The sequence below is a fragment of the Epinephelus moara genome, chromosome 17, assembly GCF_006386435.1.
Source record: "Epinephelus moara isolate mb chromosome 17, YSFRI_EMoa_1.0, whole genome shotgun sequence".
NCBI classification, from domain to species: domain Eukaryota; kingdom Metazoa; phylum Chordata; class Actinopteri; order Perciformes; family Serranidae; genus Epinephelus; species Epinephelus moara.
Window position 1 is genome coordinate 4,629,632 of NC_065522.1, and position 20,673 is coordinate 4,650,304.

Here is a 20,673-nt window from a genome sequence, read left to right on the forward strand (position 1 = left end):
ATAATGATTGAACTTTATTTGGCCGTGGAAATGATGGAAATAACATTGCAGTCATTAATTTACGTGGTGTTCCCCTTTAATACTGCTGGCAGGGAAGCGTTATCAGCTCATACCTTCAGAATAAAAGCAGATACATTTTTTTAATGTACGGCACGGTAGTTTTGTATTCATTTTCATGCCTGTTACATTATAGCACGTATTATTAGTTGATATAATGAAAATCATATAGCAGCCATCATTTGTTACTCTAGAGTTTAGCCCTTGGGTTTTGCAATCAATTAATGTGTAAAGATGGTGCTCTTACTTTGAAGGGTCCGGACAGGAAACTATATTGTTGCCAGTTGCGGAACAAAACAACCGACCTGTTGGAGGTAATACAGTGTTTTCTCTGGCAGATGACTGTAAGGGAGCTCAGCTGTACAGGTCAGTCTGATCTTTGTCGAAGAGGAGAGACAGCGACATTAACGAGGACAGTTGTCATAGAGATATAAGGTAAAACATGGCACAGTTACTGTATTTTAACAGTTATAAATAGTGCAGCTGTTAAATAGAAACCGTAGTGCCTTGAGTACAGTCAAATCAACAAGGTAACGTTAATAGTGAAAGAAAAGACTCTTCCGAGGGAAGGTTAACACTGTGAACATTTAGCCCCTCGGTGTGTGACTGACAGTCGGTGACAGTGGGACAAAGCAAAGGTTAATACAGCCACTTGGATCTGGCCATCTTCCTGTGTAACATACTGCTGTCTGTGCATTTACTGAAGTCTGTAGCATACCTACCTTGATGTTCCAGAGAGGGCTTTAACCCTGAACTCTGCTCAGTAAAGATAACAGTTGTATACGTTTAGATAGATAACCAGGACTTAAGGTAACTTTACTGAAGAGTTTGATAATGTCAGGCAGTTAAAAGTCAACTATTATAAAACGTGCGCACTTAAAACTAAAGCTATCTATAGTACATTGCCAGATACAACTCAGTGTTAGATACAGTCTCTACCTGGAACATTCCATGCCCCAGGATTCCTGTGAAATAATTTGACTTAACACAGATTCATGTAGGTATATTCACCATATATGCACACATAAGTTAACATAATAAAGGCCTTAACCATTTGATGCATGAATGACCTCAGCTAAGTGTTCATATTCCTCTTTAAGCATGTTTAAAAATGACATTTTTTTAAACATGCAACTTTTAGGGAGTTTTTCATATGTCCACTTGGGTGGATGCCATGCTTTCAAGTTTTCAATGGAAGAAATATAAACCAATGAAAGAACTGATATACACTTATCCACCACTTTATTACTCCTTGCTACAACCGGGTTGGACCCCTTTTACCTACAGAGCTGCCTTAATTCTTGGTGGCATAGAATCAACAAGGTGCTGGAAACATTCCTCAGAGATTTTGGTCCATATTGACATGATAGCATCACACAGTTGCTGCAGATTTGTTGGCTGCACATCCATGATGCAAATCTCCCGTTCCACCATATCCCAGAGGTGCTCTATTGGATTAAGATGTGGTGACTGTGGAGGCCATTGGAGTACAGTGAACTCATTGTCATGTTCAAGAAACCAGTTTGAGATGATTTGAGCTTTGTAACATGGTGCGTTATACTGGTGGAAGTAGCTATCAGAAGAGGGTTACACCGTGGTCATAAAGGACACGGTCAGCAACAATACTCAGTTAGGCTGTGGTGTTTAATCAGAGCTCAGTTGGTACTGAGGGATCCCAAAGTGTGCCAAGAAAAACATCCCCCACACCATTACACCACCACCAGCAGCCTGAACCGTTGATACTAGGCAGGATGAATCGATGCTTTCATGTTGTTTACGCCAAATTCTGACCCCACCATCTGAATGTTGCAGCAGAAATCCAGACTCATCAGACCAGGCAACGTTTTCCAAAATTCTATCATCCAATTTTAGTGATCCCGTGTGAACTGTAGCCTCAGCTTCCTGTTGTTAGCTGACAGGAGTGGCACTTGGTGTGGTCTTCTGCTGCTGTAGCCAATCTGCTTCAAGGTTAGACGCTTTGTTTGTTCCGAGATGGTCTTCTGCAGACCTTGGTTGTAACCAGTGGTTATTTGAGTTACTGTTGTCTTTTGTCTTTTTCATCTTGAACCAGTCTGGCCATTCTCCTCTGACCTCTGGCATCAACAAGGCATTTTCACCCAGAGAACTGCCGCTCACTGGATATTTTCTCTTTTTCAGACCATCCTCTGTAAACCCTAGAGATGGTTGTATGTGAAAATCCCAGTAGATCAGCAGTCTCTCAAATACTCAGACCAGTCCATCTGGCACCAACAACAATGCCATGTTTAAAGTCACTTAAATCACCTTTCCTTCCCATTCTGATGCTTGGTTTGAACTTCAGCAGGTCGTCTCAACCATGTCTATGTGCCCAAATGCATTGAGTTGCTGCTACGTGAGTGGCTGATAAGCTATTTGCTTTAACGAGCTGTTGAACAGGTGTACCTAATAAAGTGGTGGGTGGGTGTATTATGTCAAACTATAACAATAATTGTTAATGCTGTTAATTCGTGTGTTCACATATTTTCACATATTCCAATTAGGGCTGGGCGATATGAATAAAAAATCATATCTAGGTATTTTCAGGCTGGATGGTGATACACATACATATTACGGTATTTTCTATGAAATGGGCCACATGTTCAGTAGACTGTAATCAAAATGCAAAGATAGGGGTTTTTTCTGTTTCAAAATATACAGCTGTTCAACATGTAAATGAAGAATTATATAAAATAAATAGCAGGGATATTTAACGAACTTTGTTAACTTTTTACACATAGCACTGGAGCTTCAGAGGTTTAAAGTTTTGCAGCATAGGCCACAAAACTATAATATGAGTAGAAAAGTATCAAATAGGCCTCAATCCGTTGTAGTTTGAAACAATTATCTTCTCCACCCTGGGGTCAGAACCAGGATCCCTCTTGCCACCTATTTTAAGTCATGTATTTATAATCTTCAGGACTTGACTTGAAACACTGTTGAACACTCACTAAAAAATGCTGTAGGTACAGGGTCGATGCATGAATTGGAAGAGTTACACTGAGTGACGGTCTTGCAAAGCTCAGGTAATATGGATTATCTTGCAAAAGGAGTGCTCACTAACACGGATTTTAAGAAATCTGTGAAGTTTTTTGTGTGCATAAAAAAACAGCCCCAGATTTTTAACTTAAACCTGTGAAAAATGGAAGCAAAAACAAAAGTGTTGCATATAAATTAGGGATGTCCCGATCACATTTTTTTTGCATCCGATACTGAGTCCTTTATTTTGAAACCGAGTCCGATATCGAGTCCGATCCAATACTTTGCAAAGCATTAAGAAAGAAAAAAAAAAGAATGCATCCAAGTTGTCCCATAAGGTTTGTTTGAAAGGTTTGAAAAACCTGGCCATTTTTGTTGTTTTGATTCTTCCAATCTTTTATTACTGATTCTGATTTTGTAAAAATAACGTGATCGGTGCCGATACTCGGATCGGGACATCCCTAATATAAATTTGTGATATTTCCTTTTATTCCTCCTTATTATGTTTGTTTTCACAGAGAGCAAAGTGCCTTATGTCCCTGCACGTTGAACCCCTTCAGTCTGAACAAGAGAAGATGGATCATGGATTGGCTGACTTTCCCAGTGGCCCGCTGGATATCTACAGGAAAAAAGCCTCTTTCAACTGGAAGGACATGCTCTACTTCATAGAAGGAGAGGAAATTCTGGAATTCAAGGTAGCTATCACCAACAAATGTTCTCTGAAGTCAGGACTAAATTTGGAAATGTTTAATAAGTAGAATAGTTAAACGTAGTAAATGCCACTCTTTAAACATTTCTGCAAGATGACAGTGTAGAGTCAGACTAGATATGGGGAGAAAGAGTACTGTATGAGAGGGGTATGACATGTAACAAGCAAAACTGGCATCAAACCCGGGAGGTTGCTGCTACTTTTCATGCGCTGTAACCAAGGCGCTCCTGCCACTGGTTTTACATATAACCCCAATTCCAAAAAAAGTTGGGACGCTGTGTAAAATGTAACTAAACCCAGAATGCAATGATGTGCAAATCCTTTTTTAACTTCTGTTCAATTGAATACAGTCCAAAGACAAGATATTTAATGCTCAAACATTATTTATTTTTATAAATATGCATTGATTCTGACTTTGATGTCTGCAAGATGTTCCAAAAAAGTTGTGACAGAGGCATGTTTACCACTGTGTTACATCATCTTTTGTTCTGACTACACTCAGTTATAGGACCGCTAGGATATTAATTGTTGAAGTTTTGAAAGTGAAATTCTTTCCCATTAGTAACAATCTGGATAGTCCTGGATGATGCTCTCATGTCACAATGTCGTGAACGTCCATGATTTCCGAAAACAATTTGAAATGTGGACTCATCAGACCACAGCACATTTTTTCACTTTGTGTCAGATGAGGTTGGGCCCAAAGGAGTCTGCAGCACTTCTGGATTTTAATGATATATGGCTTTGACTTGGCAGAGTGGAGTCTTAACATGCATTTTTATATGAAGCAATAAACTGTGTTTACTGACAATGGTTTTCCAAAGTGTTCCTGAGTCCATGTTGTACTGTCCTTTATACAATCAAGTCAGTTTTTAATATAGTGCCCTCTAAGGGGTCAAAGGTCACAGCCATTCAGGGTTGGTATTCAATCTTGTCCTTTAAATGCAGAGAATTCTCTGGATTCTCAGAATCATTTGATGATGTTATAGATTGTTGATGGTGAAATCCCTAAATTCTTTGCAATTGGTCATTGAGAAAGGTTGCTCTCAAACTGTTGGACAGTTTGCCCCCACTGTTTTTCATAAAGTGACCATCCTTGCTTGTGAGTACCTGCGCCTTTTTAAGATGCCTCTTTCATACCTATTAATGATACTATAATTTGTTACCAACGAACCTGTTAACCTGTGAATGGTCCAACGTTTTGTTTTTTTGAGCATTCAACAACTTCCCCAGTCTTTTGTTGCCCCTGTCTCAACTTTTTTGGAACATGTTGCAGGCATTGAATTCAGAATAAGTGTATATTTTACAAAAAACAATAAAGATTATCAGTTTGAATATTGAATATCTTGTCTTTGGACTGTATTCATTTGAATATAAGTCAAAAAGGATATACGAATCATTGCATTCTGTTTTTATTTTCATTTTACACAATGTCCCAACTTTTTTGGAATCTGGGTTGTAGTATATCAAAGCCCCATTGTTGTATTGACAGTGCAGCAGGGCAGCGACAAGCACATGGCGTTGAATATTCAATTAGTTCAAAGTTGTAGACTGTTACAACCACAATCCCTCATTCTTGTGCTGCGTTTTGCACGGAGTCACATACTTGGGTTCCAGTGTTTTTAGCATGTAACAAAATCCTTTGTTTTCAACAATACCTAATGGACGCAGATCTTTTCACATGAAGTAGGTGATGGACTGTGTTATTTTCTTAGCTCTGTCAGAATTTGATGGTAGTTTTGTGAAGCTAAGTGTGTCCAGTGTTGGTTAATTTTTCAGCGGAGTGGGTTTAGCATTAGCTTGGCTGTCAACGGCTAACGCTATCTCTGCATGGTGAAGTGTGAGGTGAGCCCTCATATGTGCAATATTCCTAGAGTATTTTATTCTCATGACACTGCTTGGAAATCACGTGTCATACCCAAGTCCTCCTTTCTTCCATGTTAAAAAATCCCAAATAAGTCCAGACGTTTGATTTAAATGCCGACAGTGCATTTCCGATTTTTTCTGTGGTGCCTTCATTTTTGTTTAGATGAACTTCCTGCAAAATGTCCCTGACTGAGACCTCTGTTGACCTCACCAAGAAACAAACCGAAAAAGGCATTGATTCCATTATTCTAGTACCAAAAGTTGTATCGAAATGTATGATTGCAAAAATGAATCATGTTTATAATAAAAGATTGATACTTGGAGTCAGTGTATCGATACAATATCACCACGCAAAATATGACGGTACTATGCTGTATTGATTTTTTTCCCTTACATCTTCTTTGGAGTCAAACTACATAAGGATGCAAAGGTAACAAAAATACATGATGTAATACAGATCATTTATTATTTAAATCAATTATTAGCACTTGAACTTTTGGTGAAAAGAGAAAATTAGTCTAATCATCTAAATGTTGCTCTACATGTCCTGTTCATTTTCTCTTCTTCTGTGCTGCAGCAACGTGTGTTCAAGACACTTGAGAATGACCCTGTATTTGCACGGCAGCCCGGTGAAGATGTCCCAATCGAAAAAATGAGAGAGCTGACGTTCCACAGGTATCAACACAACAGGAAGTTATTAGGTTTTTACCACCAGTAACATTGTCTGTTATATCACATCCATATTTTTATAATGTACATAGAGGAAAATAAATCTTAAGATGAAAATCCACAGGGTGAAGCAACTCTTCCGCTACAACTTCCTGACAGAAGAGGAGGTGATGGCCAACCCCTGGAAGTCTGTGACTCTCAGTGATTGTCTGGGCATGTATGACTGGAGTTTGGCTACCAAGTTCTTTCTCAACAAAGGGGTGAGTGTCCATTGGTGGCAAAATGTGCAAAAAAAAATATTGAACATAATGAGAATATCAAAAAGTTAAAGAGTTGAAAGACATGTGATGTGATCTACTTACAGACAACAATGACATGCATTATATTTACTTCCTTCATTGATAATCTTACATTGAAAATGACCCAAATCACCATTACAGCTACTTAACCAAGTCACTTTTAGCCATGCTAGCAGTATACTGTAGCTTTACAGATGGCCCAGTGTATTAAGTTATTTTTTTCTAACTCTACAGCTGCTGCAGGAAAACATTACTTAATTTTATAGTCATAGTTTACTGATATATGTAAGACTTGCCATGGTATAAGCAGTGGTTACAAAAGCCTCAAAACGAGCCACAGCTCAGCGCAGAGCAACAGTAACCGTCCTCTATTGACCAGTCAACGGACTGCAGTGTGTCTAGCTCCACCTTTTAGTACTGGATCTGTGTACTAGGTACCCCAACAGAGGGGTGACCAAAAATGGGGACAGTTAGGAACCATCCACAGTGAAAAAAAAATGCATACCAAACTGAACTGAGATGTGCTGGTCTACTTGGTGAAATCGGGGCTTAAGTGGCTCAAATTTGAGCCGTAAAAAAACCCCTTTAGCATTGTTGACTATGTTACCACTGTTGACAGTGACAACACAGCTAGTGGTGCTAACATTTTAAACAATGCTTAAAGGGTTCTGTGGTTAAGCACAGAATATATCAATGTGTTTAATCACTGGGACAGCATTAACAGCTATAATCACTGAATTAGCAGAGCTGCTAGCTAGCTAAGGTTAGCTCCCTCCTGATCTGAGTGGCATGCAGTGTAAAGCGGTCAAGAAACCAATGGAGGCAGTGGGCATGTGTCCACATGGTAACATGGCTAGCTGTTTGTCAGCAAAGCCAATAGAAAATAAAATAAAAGGCAAAACATTTACATCACAAACTTGAAATGTCTCCACCTCTCAATGGATAGCATTTGAATTGTAATTGCAATTTCATTTCAATTGTACTTTGTATTTAGCGCAAAGCCTAGCGGCAAAGCCTAGCAACACGCTAAACTAAGAACAATTGCCAGCAATTCGCTCAAAATACCACTTTTGTCTCATTTATGCTCAGTGTTAAACACAAACATGGATGTAGCCTTCTGTCCGTACTCTACATTAATTTTGTGCCTATTTGTGCACGTTTTATGAAAGCTTATGGATACCGACGAAATGGAGCAGTACCACCGGAGATCATAGAGGCAGTGTAGTGTAGTTCAAGTGAGACACAAGAAAGACATAAAAAAAAATGGCGGAATGGAACAAATCGGTATTATAGTTAAAAGAATTCTCCATCCTCATGTTGAGTTGTATTTAATGGCCTCACACTCCACTGCCATTTACAATGCTGCCTCTGTTTAAAGGTACAATATTAAGACCTCCTATACTTTCAGCCTGTTTGTTGGTGGGTGTAACTTTTGAGTCTGCCCTCAGGTGCCATCTATTGGCTGTATCTATGTCAACATTAAGGACACATGGCAGTATGAGGGCGGTGACGTTTGAAACAGTGTTTGAACGGATGTGTCTATTTTCGAATGTAAAGGGAGTATAAATGAGCCCTTAAAGTACAGTGTCACCAAGCTGATAGTATGGCTGCACACTCTTAAATCTATGAATAGTTAAGTTGTCCCTCCATTTTTTATCTGACTTTTCTTCCATTTTTGTCATTGTTTCATTACAGTAATAGATGCTAAAAACATCTTTTGTTTCAGATGTTTGGAGTGACTGTTGCCAGGACAGGGTCACAGAGACACAGTAAATTTGTTGAAAACACTGAAAACATGACGGTAAGAGTTTCTCACACTGCCAACAACTCTACCTTAAAGTTGTATCAGTGCTTTATTAATGGCCGTGGGGAGTCACAACCTCCTGCCCTATGTGATGCAGGTACTGAGTGACATTCACAGTGAGCAACAGAGTCTTCTTTGGATTCTCACATTCACTATATTTAGTTATTTTCTTTAAAACTTTAAAATTAAATAGATATATAATTAGGTATATAGTATTTGTAAATTACAGTTTTTGCTTCCACATCTAAACTCACGAAGGTGTGATGACACATACATCCCCATCACCATGAACCGTGAAATAGCAGCTGCATGTATCTGTTTGTAGACATATGGATGCTTTGCGCTGACTGAGCTGAGCCACGGCAGCAACACCAGAGCCATGAGGACTACAGCAACATATGATCCCTCCACTCAGGTCAGCACACACTGTATGAATGTCAAATGGCAATATGACAGCATTGAAGTACCCACAGCAGAATCCTGCATCAGGTAAGTGACTCCATGACGATGAGGAAAAGTCCACCTTTAATTTTATGCTCTGCAGGAGTTTGTGATCAACTCTCCAGACTTTGAGGCTGCTAAGTTCTGGGTGGGCAACCTGGGTAAGACGGCGACCCACGCCATAGTTTTCGCTCAGCTCTACACGCCTGACCAGGCATGTCACGGCCTGCATTCCTTCGTTGTGCCGGTAAGACACTGACCTTTGACCATTGACCATGTTGCTGCTGCTTACATTATCAGGGCCTGTTAATTGATGTGACGTCACACAGCTGCTAATGAAAATGCTTAGACATAGAAATACATAGATACTGGAGTAAAACTGGAGTAAAATACTTATACTCCAATAGATAAAAAATGTACTGGAGTACAGTGCATTTTATTTAGGAAATGTAGTAAGTTTAAGTAAAAATTTATTTAAGTAGCGCTTTTAGCAGACAAAGGTCACAAAGTGCTTCACAAGGCCATTATACAACAACAAAGAAAACATTAGCACAAAGTGACTACCCCAGCCTTGTGCACAACTAGCAAACTACATGCACAAAAAAAAAAACAGTGGCATAAAAGTGAAAATTGACAGAAATGTGAAAAACTCCACTGCACCTATGCCGTTACCACAGCAACCCATGCAGATTAGTTGGAGCTGTTGGAACACACAATCTAACCTGATCACTTACAGATAACAGCAGGGACAGTCCGTTCTAATGAACTGATTTGAGAAACAAATCTGATATGCCTGCAATCTCAGTACGTCACTTAATCACACAGTATGTTTACATGCACAATTAAGTGGAGCAACAGTTAAAGCTCTTGGAGGCCATTCAACTGGACTACTGTCCTTGACCCAGTATACAAGCATGGGAGGGCAATCAATTTATTGACTTAAGTATGTCTTAAGGCCAAAACACACCGGCGGTGTCATATGACAGCGGCGTCATTGACGCGAGTCAAGTGCCGCCCCCAACACACGTCAACCGGATTTCTATTGCACACGCCTGTCCGCTAGGCTGGGAAGTACAACAGAGCAGCAAACAAAGGTTACTCTTCAAAATCTTCTCAGGCTCTGCTGCTGGGTGTAAGGTGCTTAGTTATCTTCAAGTACAAAGTTAAAATAATCAGGCCCACACAGAAATGGACTGCTTAATTTTTTGTCAGTGACAATGTTAAACATTAATGCTTAATGTTTTATCTGTAGTGTATGATTTGTTTGTCCTTTCAATTGACAGTCAGATTTGATTGTGAAATACAACATTCAGTCAGTAACAAAGACAAAAGGAGTTCAAATATAAATAGAATTTATTGAAACTTTAAACAAGTATTATTATTATTTATACAGTCTATGGTTTTGGCCTTTAGATAGGTGGTGATATGCCCCTTTTCGGTTTGTTAGTATTGGACCTTTTCAGGTTGACCTATTACGCCATAGACCAAACAATGGAGCACTGGTCTGCTGTTCCACCACTATTTTGAACAGGTTGCCAATGTGTTTTCCTCCCATCCATGTATTATTATTATTATTATTTTGAAATATTTCATTCTTTTGCCTGACACAGCATGAACTGTGTCTTCTCGTCTGTCCAAAAATGTACAGCTCTGGATGTAGATTTCACCAGTTTTGTTACCGGCTTCTTCTTCTGTTACACATTTAGTGCCATTCAACTTCCTGGTCAAAGCCTGGTGCGGAAACTGTGGAGAGTAGATTGCCTCGGCCAGTTTTGGTCCCATTGACTGTATACATGCAGGAGTAACTTGACACCCAATTGCATCATCTGCGTGTTAGTCAAACTGTGAGAAATTCGATTTAGTACGATTTCAGTTGGACTAACATGTTACATGTATATTAAAAGTCTGGTTTTATTCAGAAATCAATTTTCTCTAATGCCCCGTAAATGTACCAACTGAAAACATGTGAAGTCTCATTTAAAAAGTACAGGCAACCTGTGGCTCCAGAGCCGTATGCAGCTCTTTAGACCCTCTCCAGTGGCTCTGTGGCTCTGACATAAAATTATATTGAAATGAATAACGTTATTATTGCATTCTTCAGTTGAAAAATCTGCATCCTATACATCAAATTAAAAAATGTTTTAATGTTTCGTCATCTAAAATGTGTGTCATACGTCTACGGTTTTGTGCCTTTTCCTCTAAATTTTGCTTTACTTCAGTAGCAGTGGCTAGCCTGGAGTCTCCCCAACTAGGCTAGATATGGATTCCAAATCCAAAAAAGGACAAGTCTTGGAGTAAAATAGAGGATAATCTGTGGACAGATTCATTTGCTTTCACAAGCAACACTACAAAGTTAAGATACTGAATAATTATAATTAGCCCACTGCAGAGTAGCCACCTTGTAGTGGATTATATTAATCAATGCTTATTAAGACATATTTGTAATGTTGATGGGCTAATTTACAGGTAATATGTTGCTGCCTTCATTCAAATATGTTTTGCGGCTCCAGACAGATTTTTTTTTTTTTTTTTTTGCTAATAATGGTTTTATTAATAGTAAAGGCTGCCGACCCTTGGTCTAAGATCTGAAAGTAGTTAAACTGTCCATGGCTTTGCGGCATGTAATGGTGAAAGCAGTTGGAGTGTCAGTGATAGTATTTCAATCAATCAATCAATCAATTTTATTTATAAAGCCCAATATCACAAATCACAATTTGCCTCACAGGGCTTTACAGCATACGACATCCCTCTGTCCTTATGACCCTCGCAGCGGATAAGGAAAAATTTATTTCATTATTTGCGTTTTTACACACAGTGTAGGTTTATGACACAATTCATTGCTCTCCTGAAGGCAAAAATAAAAGGCAGTTATTCCTGTTATCTAAAATGAGACAGTGTAAGAGAGAGGATGAGTTAGCCAACATCTTGATGCATACGTTATCTATGGAGTGTAAAAATAGTGGGAGTGAGAAGACTTTAAATAGTTTTCTTCAAGTGAAGTCAAAGAGCTTAACCCTAAAGAAAGCTCTGTAAGTTAACAAGGCTGCTTTTAAAGCCGTCAAAATGAAATCTAGACCCATTGTGCCGCAGGTGAGAGATCCCAAGACCCTGCTAGCTCTGCCTGGTGTGCTGGTTGGAGACATGGGCAAGAAGTTGGGCCAGAATGGACTCGATAATGGGTAGGTGACAGCAGAGGAAGACGTATAACACTTAATGGATGTAGCGACAGTTTAGCAATTATGACAAAAAGTTATTTAGTTGTTTAAAGTTAAAAATTACTAACTGTAGCTTTCAGCTCTAGATTCAAACACACTTCTGTAGCTGATTTCTTTAGCTCCAGCTAATTTTACTGTTAACTTGCTTTACCACTGCATTTTGCATGTTTTATTTTTGCATGAAGCACCTTCAGTTCATTCATGAATACAGAATGCCTCCGCTCTCAGTCATTTGGCTGACATTGTCTCATGTTATCAGATATGGTCTTGCTCAAATGGAAACAGTTCAAGCCTCTAAATGAACACTCACGTTTTACAAACCAATTTGATAAGTGCTGTCTTATATTAATGTTATAATTCAAAAACACACCATACATCATCCACTGATCATGTAGAGCAGTTATGTTTGTACTTCAGTGCCTCAGTAAAACAACTAGATGGGGCTATAATCATAGTTTATAGCAGAGGGATATCAGACACGGAGGAAACATTTCAGACTGATACTAAAACAAGCAGAAAAACTGATTATCATAAAGGAGTTATCTCCAATATATCATGATCATACAGGCATTCCATACAGGGTGGGCACAAAATCCATGTACAGAGCAAGTCAGCCAGTTTGAGCTCCTACTTTGCTGTGCCTGAAATGGATTTAGCAATTGAAAGATGACAGAAAATCAGTGACGGTTTTTAGAGTTTTGTCTGTTGATGCTTGTGTTGGCTTTTACAATAATACATAATGGGCGATACATTTTGTTATGCTTGAGCTACTTTGAAAATAAAAAGGTTAGTTTCCAGCCCTGTCCTATCAAATTCTGTCCTCTTTTAAGGTCACCAAAAATGTACAAGGTCATGGCCCCTAAGATAAAATGATTATAAGAAGAGAAGAGCATTTTCTTATTGTCATTCTCCCTTGCTAATCTTCAAAAGTTCAGTTAGATATTAGGCGTTGTGTTTCATGTCAGTGTTTTGTGTTGTGAGGATTTGGTATTAGAAGTATCAGCGTACTTTTATGAAACAGGCACACCACATCAGTATAGTTTCAAAGTATGCCCTGCCTTTGTGTTGCACACATGTTGCCTGTGTCTGTTTAACCAAAGATGGTGATTGTGTCTTTCTCCCTTCAGGTTTGCTTTGTTTCATAATGTGAGGATCCCTCGGGAGAATCTGCTGAATAAGACTGGAGATGTTACTCCTGATGGCCGCTATGTTACACCATTCAAGGTAAGTATGATTTCCGCTGGTGGCCAAAGAAAGCACTACGGAGGCATTCCAAGCACCAATTAGAGTCAAATTAAAGATGCACTACTCAACAAATAAAATAAGTAATGTGTAAGGTGTCACTCATAGTCATGAACCCACAGCCAATTATCACCAACTCTGTGTTATGTTTAATGTTTAACACCTTTAGCACAACATTACTAAAAGGTGTGAATGAGCATTCATTTACCGAGGTGGGAATCCCCAGGCATCTCACAATTTGATTCAAATTCAGAGGGCAATGATTCGATTATAAAAGGATGAGCGATGCATCACGATGCTTAAGAATTATTGATTTCTATACATCATATATTTTTTCACCATGTGACTACATGTTACTTTTTAAAACATAGCATACTGTATTTATAGTAATCCATAATTAGATAAACAGATGAATTTACTTGCGTACTATCTGGTCCTTGTAGAGGTCCCTTTTCCATTCAACCTTATAGCCAAAATACTTCCATACCTTTACTTTTAAACCAGTCAGACTGTATCCATCTGCGGTTGCACACACTAATCTTTGACGAAAAATATATAATTATTAATTTATTTAGGCATTAAATTAAAACAAGCTTGAAACTGCTGACTTCTGTAAAGATGAATTACAAGTTAACTCTAGCGTACCTGCTATAGACTGTCTGGGTGCTGCACTGCTTTCGCGAATGAGTTTTGCCTCTTTCGTCCAGTCAACATCACGTTATTAATAGACATTGAGATAATCACTTATTGACATTTGTGAATCGATGTCAAATCACCCACAGTGGGATGCATCTAAGAATCAATTATTTCCCCCACCCCTATTCATAATATGTTTTACCATATGCTGGCTACTCTGCAGTACATTCTTTATCATTATTTGGTACTTAAGGTTTGCAGTCAAAGCAAATAAATATTTCCATGCTCTATTAAATGCTCTGTTTTCCTCTGAGGATTTTTCCATTTTTAAATTTGGATTCCATGGGTGGCCTAGCAAGAGGGACTCAAGACTAGCTGCCGTTTTTGAGATTTTGCAAAATTTAGAGGAAAGGTGCCCAGCTGAAGAAGTATGACACACATTTTATTTGACGAAATCCTTTAACATTTTATTTACCTGTCCATAGACTACACATTTTTACAACTGGAAAATGTAAGAATCACTTCAGGCCAACAACAATGATTGAAATCAGTGATTAAATGATTAAAATTAAAATTATTAAAATGAAAAAGAAGTTACCCATTAGAGTAGAGAAGACTTTAAACTATTTTAGCAGTAGCTACAGAGATGTTGGAACTACAGAAATGCTTTGCTATCGTGATTGTACACCAGTGTTACAGAGTGGTTTTCTTCCCTTATAAATGACCACATAAGACACTGGCTTGCCTTGCAGAGAGGAGAGGCCAAGTTTATTATGTATGTTACTCACAGAATTAATGGTATTTAGCGATATGACCTGCCACTACTCGTCGTTTTAACCAGGGGAAACGCTGATTGAGTGGATGCGCACTGCTTAAGCACTTGGCGACTGAGGTGAACAAAACATAGAACAGTAAAGAAAGGATCGGCCATATATTTAGCCGACAGAGTTCCCTTAAAATATGCCAAGATTGGACAGTTAAAGCTAACAGACAACTCTCTCTCCCAGCTGAGCTGCAGCTGCCTGCCTCAGCCAAGGCAGAAACTCTCAGAGATGGACACCTACATGTGCAAAACCAAACCATCACTTAAAACTACTGTCATTTGTGTGAACTGGCTGACCCTATATTTTTATAGCAAATCCTATAAAAAAAATGCTCCTTCAATTACAAGCCTTCAAAAATATATATAATGCATGCATTATAATGCATTCATGCACAGACAGGAATAAACAAATGCAGTAGGCAACCTCTAACTCTTTAGCAGTCAAACACTATCCTCACATTATGGCTGTTTTTCACTGCTGCAGTGATTTAATGAGCTTTCAGGAGCTAAATCCATATGGACATGGTGAAGATGGCTGGTAATGACAACCAGGCCTGGAAAATTCCTCTGGTACCCCATGAGAGGTGTAAATAGCAAGGACAGTCTAGGGGCTTGAACCATGAAGCTAGATAAGTGGGTCAGGCAGCTATCTCTGGGCTTAACTTTGTTTGTATCACCAAGCTGGCTCACTTTTAATCAGGGTAGATCACCACGGTTACCTATGCTGCACATTTGGAATATTTCTTCACTTCTTTGTAGCCTTACTTTTAATAATTTTGGAAATTATTTGTACTGTTTCTGCAGCTTATTCTGTCCTAATATGTGGTCATATTGTATACAGTTCAACTTGCTGAATAGCACTTTTTGCTGTTGCTAAAAACACATTTTCCTGTGGGTGTATTCATACTAAGTATTCCACTTATTGTTCAGGTCCAGTAATTTCTGAACAAGTATCTGACACATACGGCTTATTATTATTAATAATATTAAGTATCAGTATAATATTATAAAGTATCAGTGATGTAGAAAATCTGAGGAATATTGTTTTTGTTTGCAAGTTTGTTCTTGCTCTCACTGAACCATTGAATATGTTTGTACTGTTATCTGGTCAGTTTGACCACACTGGCTTAATCAGGATGTTTACATGCATAAGGAAAGTGGCAGAACTTCTTTAAACCATACCATTACGTTTTTATGCTTCTGTTTTACACTGTTGGGATATCAGAAGATTGAAAGAGTCATTGTTGAAGCTGTTCTGGACAGGATTTGCATTTTGTAAGAAAATATTGGCAATGTTAGACTTTCTGGACAGATTTTTTCCCAGGTTTTTTGCAGCTTCCTTTTTATTTTCTAACACTAAAGTCTGACAAGATTACAATGAAATCAGGAGAACGTTTGCATGTCAAGGCTGTACTCCACTCTGAATCATCTGTGTGCTGTGTAAATATTTCTATTCTCTTTCATTCTGTTGTTTCTCATGTCACTCCATCGTGTCTTTCTTTCAGGACCCCAACAAGCGTTTCGGAGAGTCTCTGGGTGCCCTCTCAGGTGGCAGGTTGAACATCACCAGGATATCTCAGATCAATCTGAAGCTGGCTCTGGTTATCACCATCCGCTTCTCAGCCACCAGGAGACAGTTTGGACCCAAAGACACAGAGGAGATTCCTGTTTTAGAGTACCAGTTACAGGTCAGGATGGAGGGAAGGGATTTGAAATGTACCTAATACAGACCTTCTGTACCTGGTACAGAATGTTTCTAAAACCACAACAGTTAATTTATGTGCTTCTCTCATTTTTGAGAGTGGCTGTAAATGTTTACACACATTCTTTAGATATTTTTGTTTCTGTTGTTTCAGCAATGGCGTCTGATCCCGTACCTGGCAGCAGCATACGCTCTTGAACATTTCTCCAAAACCATCTTCATGAACTTTGTTGAGCTCCAGATTGGACAGATGATGAGGGATAAGAGTGACAGACAAGTGAGTTAAGATGAGGTTCATATGTGTGTCTATATCCAGTTATCATTTCGTATGAACTATAATCTTATATGTGTGTTTTGTGTGTATTGCAGGCAGAGATGGGCAGAGAGTTGCACGCCATAAGCTGCTCCAGTAAATCACTGGGCTCATGGACTGCTCAGAGGGGGATCCAGGAGTGCAGGGAGGCCTGTGGTGGACATGGATACCTGGCCAGTCAGTCTCAAACACACACACACACACACACACACACACACATACTCAGAGACCTAACTACCCTCTTTGTCTTTCAGTGAACCGGCTGGGTGATCTGCGTAATGACAATGACCCAAACTGCACATATGAAGGAGACAACAACGTCTTGTTGCAGCAGACCAGCAACTACCTTTTGAGCTTGCTCTGTGCTAAACACCTCGGTCAGTCACCTACACACTGAGGGATTATTGCAAGCTTGAACTGTCACTTCTGGGTGGTGGTGGTGAGAGGTAGAGCTGTAGTTAACACCAAAATTCTTTCACAAGGCGGATTACTTACTTGTAATTGATAGGGATGGGCAGCACAAGCAAAAACACTATTCGAAAATCATGGCAACTATTCAACAATTTTTCGAATAATCGCACGGACATTTTTACAGGAAACTACAACACGGAAGTGCGCTCGACTATTGACTGTAGCAACCCTATACTGCCCTCGTGCGGTTAGGAGCTGAATTGCATGTCAAATAAAGGGGGGAATAAGACGGCGAATAGTAATAGTCGACGACTATTCGAAATTCGAAAATCGTGATCCATCCCTAGTAATTGACATGATGTTCTGCAGTTGCTAGTGCTGATGTGCCCGCCGATGCCTAAGGCAATTTTTTGGTGGTAACAGTAAGGACCGGTCACAAGTATTTTACACTGCAGAATTTCAGAGCATAATCAATTGATTACACTGGAATTACCAATAAGCCAATCTGTAATAATCTTTCACATCAAATGTGGTGAATTGTGACACAGGAATTCTCGCTGTTGACCAAAGCAAACCATCTTTATATTGTTTCCCTTTGAGTGACAGAAAAGAACAGAAGAGCACAAAATGAAGGAAGCTATCATATAAGCTGTGTCGCACCATCTGACTGTATTTAGCCTCCTTTGTTGGAGTGTAAATTGCTCCACAGCAGAGTACAAATATGCCTCTCAAAGTAACAGTTTTGAGTAATGTTCCTGTTAGCCACGGCAAACCAGAAATTTTGGAGACACCCATCCCATCCTTGTGAACATGATATCTTAAGAACGCCTTAGGGAATTTCTTCAAATTTGGCACAAATGTCCACTTGGATCAACAATGAACCAATTCGTTTTTGGTTGTCAAAGGTCAAGGTCAGTGTGACCTCACAAAATATGTTTTTGGCCACATTTCAAGAATTCATATGCTAATTATGACAAAAAAAGCAAATAATGAATAATGAAGTGATGACATTTTATATTAAAAAGGTTCTAGTTTGTCATAAATTTTCCACGTTATTCAAAGTATGTATATCCAAGCATTTTTTCTTAAAAAATTACGAAGGTAATCTAGGAAATTCAGATTTTTTTCTCTGAATATTACATCACTCCCCAGGCTCTGTTGTTTTGTTGTTTTTCTTTACCCACAATGGCCCTAATACGCTGTTATCTTTCCTTCTGTGCACCATGAGGGAAGTTAATGTTTCAGCTGTTACTCTGTCTGGTTTCAGATGGTGTGCGGATTGAGTCTCCACTTCACACTGTGGATTTCCTGGATGATTCCCACAAGATCCTTAAAAGCAAGTTTGCAGCAACAACAGTGGAGGCGTGTATGGACTCAGCAGGTATTGTCAGAATTAGGACTGCACGATTATGGCCAATGTGATAATCACGATCATTTTGATCAATATTGAGATCATGATAGGTTTTACAATTATTAATTGATTTTAGGGACAAAATGTTATTGCACGTTCACATTTAAATAAATAAAAAAAATATTGTGCTGCATTCCTGCTAATGTGCAAATCTTTGCATCAGAGTGAAACTGTTTTTTACTCACAGTTTGTCTCCTAAAATATAATTAAAATTGTACCAAAACCTGCCTACATTCCTGCTGTTTAACACATCTTTGCATCAAAAAAAGAATTAAAATAAGGCTCTGACATAAAAGTACTTATTGTCTTTGGCCAAATGGAATTCGACTGCATCGGTTATTACAGTCTGGCATTGGGAGCTGGCTGGATTCGGTGATGTGCTGCACAGCGTCACTGACTCTGGGATAGTGATCATCAAAGGAATGTCTTCTTCTTGGCCTTCATGCATTTCTTGCTCTGCAGTTCGTAGTGTTTTCTTCAAGTTAGATGTATAACTTTGCGGCAAGGACACAAATCTCTACACTCTATAAGTCAAAATACTTACGTGGAATACACATTTTAAACATCAGTATTGCATTTAATTGTGAGAAGCCAAAATCATGATCAAAATTTACATTCAATTAATTGTGCAGCCCTAAACCAGAGTTCAAAAGAGATTATTACCCAAAGTCATTATTATTATATTATATAAACATTTAAGAAGTTACTTAAATGTCACGTATATAAGAATGTCACTGATTATAGAGTGATTCCTCAGTTTAACCCAGTGAGAATACTCTTTGTTCTCCATGTCAGTGCCGCTGGCTGCCTATAAGTGGCTGGTGTGTTTCCTGCTGGAAGAGAGCCATAAGAAGCTGGAACAGCAGAGAGCTGCGGGAAAGGATGAGTTTGAGGCCCGTAACAACAGCCAGGTGAGACACACACACACACACACACACACACACACACACACACACACAGAACTATGGGGCACACATCAGGGGGCACAAAGTGTAAGAATGAACAACCACACAAAAGCACAACTGTAAAAACACACAAAATGACTACAGAAAGACAAAAATAAACCACAAAAAGACACATCACATCTGTAGACAGTCACAAAACAACCAAAAAGGACATAAAATGACCAAAAAAGAAACAAAATGATTACAGTGAGACACAAAGGACCAAAAAAGACACAAAATAACTCTAAAGAGACACAAAACAACAAAAAGGACACAAACAACTACAAAGAGACACAAAACAACTACAGAGAGACATAGAACAACAACAAAAAGACACACAACAGCTGCAAAAAGAAACAGAACAACAACAGAGTCACACAACAACTACAAAGAGACACAAAACACCTACAAAGAGACACATAATGACCAAAAAAAAAAACCACAGTAATTGACTATTAAGAGACACAAATGACCAAAAAAGACATAAAATGACAAAGACACACAAAACAGTTACAAAAAGACAAAATAGACACACAACTGCAAAAAGACACAAAACACCTACCACGTGAAACAGAATGACCACAAAAAACCCACAGTAAATAACTACAAAGAGACACGAGGACTATTAAGAGAAACAAATTGACAACAAAGAGACATAAACAACCACACAAAAACACATGACTGCAAAAATACACAAAATGACAACAAAAAGACATAAATAAACCACAAAAAGACACACCACGTCTGCAAACAGTCTCAAAACCACCAGAAGGACACAAAATAACTAGAGACACAAAACCTAAAAAAAAGACACATAACTGCAAAAAGACACACGACGACAAAGAGACACATAATTACTACAAAGAAACACATTATGACCAAAGAATACACAAAATAACTATAAAGAGATACAAAACAACAAAAAAGTCACAATTTACTACAGAGAGACACAAAATGACTACAAAAAGACAAAACAGACACACAAAGACACACACCTGCAAAAGACACAAAGCAAAGAGACACAAAACAACCATGCAAAGACTCATGACTGAAAAGGACACAAATAAACCACATTTAGACACAATACAACCACAATTAGACACAAAACAACCAAAAAAAGACACACAACAACTGCAAAAA

At 38.7% G+C, this 20,673-nt stretch overlaps 1 protein-coding gene across 1 annotated transcript in view; it reads left to right on the top strand.

The window, feature by feature from the left end:
* Positions 1–350: 350 nt before the first annotated feature.
* The window catches only part of acox3 (acyl-CoA oxidase 3, pristanoyl), a 32,740-nt gene continuing 12,417 nt past the window's right edge, over positions 351–20,673 (top strand). Inside the window, exons 1-15 of the mRNA XM_050067356.1 lie at positions 351–492; positions 3,570–3,746; positions 6,201–6,298; positions 6,417–6,552; positions 8,318–8,392; positions 8,721–8,810; positions 8,940–9,083; positions 11,927–12,015; positions 13,179–13,275; positions 16,258–16,440; positions 16,609–16,731; positions 16,824–16,944; positions 17,022–17,144; positions 18,446–18,559; positions 19,385–19,500. Coding sequence (XP_049923313.1) covers positions 3,585–3,746; positions 6,201–6,298; positions 6,417–6,552; positions 8,318–8,392; positions 8,721–8,810; positions 8,940–9,083; positions 11,927–12,015; positions 13,179–13,275; positions 16,258–16,440; positions 16,609–16,731; positions 16,824–16,944; positions 17,022–17,144; positions 18,446–18,559; positions 19,385–19,500 — 1,671 coding nt within the window. The 5' untranslated portion in view covers positions 351–492; positions 3,570–3,584. The remainder of the gene's footprint in view (positions 493–3,569; positions 3,747–6,200; positions 6,299–6,416; positions 6,553–8,317; positions 8,393–8,720; positions 8,811–8,939; positions 9,084–11,926; positions 12,016–13,178; positions 13,276–16,257; positions 16,441–16,608; positions 16,732–16,823; positions 16,945–17,021; positions 17,145–18,445; positions 18,560–19,384; positions 19,501–20,673) is intronic.